At 44.3% G+C, this 6,568-nt stretch overlaps 1 protein-coding gene across 1 annotated transcript in view; it reads right to left on the bottom strand.

Annotated features, from left to right (window-relative positions):
- The window catches only part of GRIN3A (glutamate ionotropic receptor NMDA type subunit 3A), a 250,352-nt gene that overhangs the window by 243,380 nt on the left and 404 nt on the right, over positions 1–6,568 (bottom strand). The window contains exon 2 of the mRNA XM_007950325.1: positions 6,214–6,568. Coding sequence (XP_007948516.1) covers positions 6,214–6,568 — 355 coding nt within the window. The remainder of the gene's footprint in view (positions 1–6,213) is intronic.

The raw sequence follows: 6,568 nt of genomic DNA, 5'->3' as shown, positions 1-6,568 counted from the left end.
CCACCAGCCTTCTGTTTAGCAGTCAGATGCCTTAGGCACTACACTACCACTACTCAGCAGAAAGCTCATCAACTTATACTGAAAAGGACAGAAACAGAATGAAAGGAAAGAACACTTCTCTTGGAATTCTACAGGCAGGAAACAGGCCAAAGGAGCTCTCTCTGTTGTCCTCCAAGACAAGAAAAGGACCATCCATTGAGTGCTGGGCGATCAACAGAACTATTGGAAAGAGCAAGGGGAGCAGAACTTTCTTCATATCAAAGGGTGAGCTAGTGGTCTCCTGGATGTCAAAGGGTAAGGCCACAGCCTCCTATGTTTCAAGAGGAATATCTTCACCAATTGGATCTGGAGTGTGGAGCTGCTGTTAAGATGTGCCAGGGGTACATGGCTACCACCCAAAGCTGAGAAGGCAGAGCTGTCATTCCAAGAGGCAGAAGAAGAAGGCCTGCAGGAGTTGGGGTTGCCACTCAGATGGACTGCAGCCCAGTGCCTAGGGGCATCCACCCAGAATGCAGCAGGTGTGGCCAATTCCCAGAGTCTGGAGGGAGGGACCATTGTCTAGAGAGTTTCAAGGAACAGAGGATTATTTTCAAGCCTTGAGACCTAATGTAAATTGTTCTGCTGGGTTTTGGACTTGCTTGGTGCCTGTGATTTCTTATTTCTCTCTAATTTCTCCCATTTGTGATGGAAAAGTCTACCTTGTGCCTTTTCCTCTATTATATTTTGGAAGCAGATAACCTGTATTCTAGATTTCACAGGTTCACAGACGAAGAAGAATTTTGCCCAAGAAGGAATATGCCTAAAGTCTCACCTATATTTGATTTAGATGAGATTTTGGACTTGGAGATGATTTAAAACTTTTGGAATGGGATGAGGTGAATGGGTTTTGCATGCGGCAAGGACATGCATTTGGGGGCCCAAGGGGTGGAATGGTATGGATTGAATTCTATCCCCAAAAAAACATGTGTTGTACATCCTAACCTCTATGTTTGTAGTTACCTCATTTGGGAATGGGCTGTCTTTGTTATGTCAATGAGGCAAGATTAGTGTAGGGTGTATCTTGAATCAATCTCTCTTGAGATATAATAGATGTTAAACAAGAGGAGAGATGGGGTAAGACAGATGGCAAGACATTTGGAGATCTCCAAGAACTAGGAAACAGAAGATCAAAGGACGAGGCCCTTCCTCCAGAGCAGACAGAGACAGAAAGCCTTCCTCTGGAGCTAGCACCCTGAATTCGTTTTTCTAGCCTCCTAACCTGAGAGAAAAGAAATCTGTTAAAGCCACCTGCTCGTGGCACTTCTGTTACAGCACCAGTAGATAACTAACACAGGACCCTCTTTTGACTGAAGACCATAAAAGCCAAAGAAACAGAATCCATTGTCCAAGACTATCTACCTAGTAAGACGCATGGGTTGCCGGGAGCAGTCCTTTGACACTACCTCATACACTTTCCATTACATTGTGCTCTTTAACCAGAGTGGTTGGAATTTGACTGGGGGTATTTATAAAATAAAATCCAACACCACAAAAACCCCGGTGTCTTTGCAACACCAAAAGCTAAAACATTAAGGAATTAGGCATTAAAATTGGTTTTCAGAAGATTCAATTATTTAGTTCACCTCGTCAGTCATGGCGGCAGGAAGATGGGGCGGTCTGCTTGCAGAAAGATTTACAGCCTTGGAAACCCAACGGGGATTGCTATGAGTTGGAATTAACTAAATGGGAGTGAGTTTGGTTTTGGTTTGGAATCAGTTACAAGCTAACTCCAGACATAAAGGTCAAGGAAGACTGAGAACAAGTATATTCTCTATGGTTTAAATGACTAACTGTCCAGTGAATGATGTCTGCTAGCCTTCTCTGCTCTTTTTATCCAGAGAAATAAGTATCATAAATAAATTTCAAACACACACACACACACACACACACACCCAAAACAAAACATCCAAATTAACCCCAAGTCTCCCTTCTTCAACAGACACCTATAAAAGAATACTAAGAAAAGTTTTGCATCACTTGACATTTAATTTGAAATCGTTTATCTTCAAGTCAGCAACGATTAGGTGCTACTATCAGCCATTCATCACGAATTGCAGAAGAATGCATTTTCCACAAAGGAGAGGGCTGTGCTTTGCATAGAGCAGGTCAAGGAAAACCAAGGCAGTTGAGAGCAGATGGTTTAAAAATAAACGTCCTTTACTTGTCCTCTCATGAGGCCTCTGAGGTACGTAGTGGGATCAGTGTTATGTCTCCTGTAGCATACAACAGTGGCTCTGTGCTTGCCAAATTTTAATAAATAGGCTGCAGTACTTAGTCCTGTATTGGCAGATAAAATGGACCACCTAAGACACTTGTGTTTGCATGGGAATAAACACTATTAATTAGTTGGTGTAAATAATTCATGAAACAGGTGAAGTTGTGGTTGGTGCATTCAACAAGAGTTGAAAATAGTGCAGTCACTTTTGAATTGCATGGGTTTGGATTTAAGCCAATTATAGTATTCCATTAACCCTGGCTAATGGAAACATTATGGAATTAACATGAGATATGAATCTTGGGAAAAACTGTGTATCTGCTGCTACCTCAGCAGGTAAATTTTAAGGAGTTGACTGTGGAGAAAGTATACAAAAGCAAAGAAAGGACAACAGCAGAAACTTAATGCTAACTCTTTGGTGACCACATACATTTTCTGTCTCTGGGGTTTAGTGGGAAGCTGCTATCCCATGCTTAGTGAATGCTGTCATCTGGTAGGAGTCTTGTAACTGTGTGAATCTGAAGAAGTGGGTTTCATCCCACTAACCCCAGCACTAGAGACACCTTGGGGTCTCTAATTGTATATAATGTCCCACTAATTGTATCAAAATCCATATTACCTCCAAAAACACTATTTTCCATTTCATTCAAGATGCCTTCCATTATTGAAAACACATGGTTTCCACAAAAAATTCAAAGCAAGACATAATACCACCTTGAAAGGGTTAAATGTAAATGGATCTAGCTCCATATGTAGCATCATTATTCGAAGGCCATGGAAAGAGAATTTAGGACTAAGACATGTTCATTGTAATAATACAGGTTAGCCTCAGGTGGGGGTTGGAGTGTGGTAGTGAAGTCAGAATTTTTTGGATGGAGACCTGCTTTGGTCCCATCTCATGTGTAATGGTGTTACACTGAGCTTTTATGATACGCCCATGAGGTTTCCAAAAGCAGATAGTTAATTTACTTGTGATGGGTTTCCTGCCTTAAGTAAATTGGTTTCTTCTAAGCTCATGATCCTATGTTTATGTTTTGAATACATCTATGGAAATAAAACTATTATGTTTGTCTCGGTGGTTTGATCATCTCAGTGGTATCTTTATCCACTCGAGACTTGTGTAGGGATGTTATCAAAACCATTACTTACTAATTAAAGCCTTCATATGAAAGAAAGCAGCAGCCCAAAAGGCACTGGGAAACAGTGCTGCTTCTGTCCTAAAAACGATTTTGATATTTCCGAGTAAGAAACATTATCTTATTTTCTTGGTGAGAATATTTGACTTGTTGTGTGAACAAGTCCACTTCCCTCTAAATTCCTTCCCTCAGGTATTGACACAATCAACAAACTAGATCATTGGGCAGTAGACCCCAAGGAGGACAGTGGCTACAGGGATTCAATTAAGTCAATTTTATTTAATGTGTCAAATAACTTTGGTGTCTTTTGTATTCAGAGAGTTTACAAACTCACATCATTCTTTTAGACAAAGGTCCCCTTATCAGGAGAAGTGAGGAAAAATCAGTTACTATTTTTGCTCAAAGGAGATTATGGTAATATCCTAAAATTACACATTACGGTGGCTTGGCATTGAGCTGGACATTCTTAATACAGAACGTTAAAGAATGACATTTAAATGATACAGTAAAAGTAAGACAAGTTAGGTATGTTCGAATTTAAAACTCAAACAGAGATTTCAGAAAATGCCCTCAGTTGGGCAAGCTAGATCTGGGTTAATACAATAATCTCTCCCTTTCAGCATGTGTACAATGAAAGTAACAGTGACAACAGAGATTTAAAATACACCTCTGGATTGAAATACAGAACTCAATGTGCTTGGCAGAGCATTTATTTTATCGTCGGCTTATAAGGGCCGTCTCTGGAGTATTTTGTTCCCCCACTGGTCTTAAAGCTTTGACACCTACTGATTCTAGATGCTGCTTTATGGTTTCTTTGCTCCCCATGTTGTAATGTGCCGTGTACTCACACATCCATCATGGACCACTGACAATCTCCCTTCTAACCAAGGAACACTAATTTGGGGACAATTTCTTGCCATTTGAGACTGTTGCCAAACCATCTACAAATGGAAGGAGCTTGGAGACTGAACACTATTGGCACCTTGTAAAGTATTAGGTAATAAAGAAGCCGTGACGAGAAGCCAGTGGTGCTGAGTCGTGCGTTTTGTTAGAGGCCGCTCTGCATATATATTAATAATGATGCACCCTATGGATGCAATTTCATGTTTAGAACACTTCGGCCATTGGCGGCATTGTGCACCTGTGTTTTCCAAGCCTTCCCATCTGCTGCCTACAGTCATTCAGATTCAGGTGACGGAAATATTTTAGATAAAAGTTAATTAGCCTGCACTCTGCAGATCAAATCTCTATAGTTCAGCATTAAATAGGAATCATCTAGGCAACTGCTGCAAGCAGCTTACTCCCACCCTTCTCAAGATTAAAAATGTAAGATTCGTTTTTCTAGAAACGGAAATCTTTAGTGCTCCCTTGATATTTTATGCATAGGTTCTACCAAACTTTTGACTTACATGTTACCCTTCCTCACCTGAGGTTTTAATCTCTATATATATCAAGAGAGGAAAAAGGAAAAATTAGAAATAATTTTTCTAAAGAAAGGAGCTCTGGTGGTGTAGTGGATAAGGCATTTGGCTGCTAAGCATAAGTTCAGGGGTTCAAACCCCCCAGCTGCTCCATCTACTTGCCTAAAGATTTACAGCCTTGGAAACCCAGTGGGGGTTGCTATGAGTTGGAATTGACTTCATGATAGTGAGTTTGGTTTTTTGATTTTATCCAGCTAAAGGGATAGAGTGAAAATGATTTAGAGTCAGAAATCCTCCAGGGTCGGGACTCTCTTACTAGCACAGTCACCAACGTTTATCAACCTCCAGAACTTCCCTCAGTTTCTCAGTCTGTACAATGGGGCCAACGGCAATGATCTGTTTGTTTCATAAGCACCTTGTGCAAGCCTTAATGCAGCTTGATATTATGATAAAAATAATACATAAAAAGCAGAACATTCCCATTGCTGCAAGGACCCACCCTCCCCTTCTTTATCTACCATTTGTCAACAGTTAAGTTCACAAACAGCTTCTTCCATGGAAAACATATTTAGTAGTTCATTATTATTGTTATTTTAAACCCATAAGAAACGAAATCGCTTGACTCCTCTTCCTTCATTCTTACATCTTGGGAGCAGATACGGGGGCGCGCAGCCCCTGCACAACAGCCTCGAGTCTCCACCAGAAAGGAAGGAGGGACAAAGAGGCAGTTCTCCGAGGGGCACTCCCCCTTCTATTTTCGGGCGATTTCGAGCGCATTCTAGGGTCAGTCTCACTAACCCCCTTTCTCTACCTATTTCCTCTGTACTGGACACAGATGCTCCATTCACTGAAAGGAGGTCAGTAAAATGCCCTGTTTTCTTCCGTAGGCCACAGCCCAAGGCTCAGGCGCACCTCAAGAAGTCAAGGGGCGCAGCTGCTGCTCCTTCCGCCGCACGGCGGTAGAGCTCCTCTCCGGAGACCAGGGGATGCTAGCAGCGATTGGGGGGTCCCCACCCCCAAAGTCCAGCGTCCGCTCTAGTCCCCAGAACCTCTGGGTTCCCCACTATTCTGAACCTCGACTGCTGCTACTTCCTCGAGCGTTCACTAGAGTTCCCCCAGCTGCTCCGACGTACCGATCGCCTAACCTTCCCCACCTCCTTCTCCGGTCCCTGCATCCCCACTTCACACGTCGCTTCCATCCGCCCTTAACGTATTGTATTTTACTTTCTCCGAGATCGCCCCTACCTACCACAGACAGATACGGTCCACCACTGAACAAAGTTCCCAAGCCCCTACTCCCTCGGGACTTCCCCCGGCTCCTTCTCCCCGCGCCCCACGCCCTCCCGGCTCGGGGCCCGCCCCCAGCGCCGCCCGTCTCGGCGGCGCGCACCGGACCCCTCACCTGACTCTCCCGCGGAAACTCCTGGCGCACGATGCTGATGACCGGGATGTGCAGGACCGAGCTGACCAGGTCCAGCTCCAGCATCTCGCCTTGGCGCTGGGGGAAGGCGAGCAGCGCCGACACCCCCTGCACCACCACGGTGTGGCACACGCTCTGCAGAAAGGAGAACGGGTCGCTGCTCCACGGCGAGCTAGGGGAGGAGAAGGGCAGCAGCGGCAGGTCGCCCAGGCCCGCCTCGATGGCCATTACGACTTCCAGAGACAGGTTGTAGGGCAGCAGTCCCTCCACGCGGTTCAGATTGTCCACGGCGAAGAGGAGGGCGTCCCGCGGCCAAAGGGTCTCGGCCCCGGCGCCC

The sequence above is a fragment of the Orycteropus afer genome, unplaced genomic scaffold (genome assembly GCF_000298275.1).
Source record: "Orycteropus afer afer isolate SDZICR_OR568_19922 unplaced genomic scaffold, OryAfe1.0 scaffold00267, whole genome shotgun sequence".
Lineage (NCBI taxonomy): Eukaryota > Metazoa > Chordata > Mammalia > Tubulidentata > Orycteropodidae > Orycteropus > Orycteropus afer.
The sequence above is the reverse complement of the archived record's forward strand: the minus strand, read 5'-3'. Positions and strand labels throughout refer to the sequence as shown.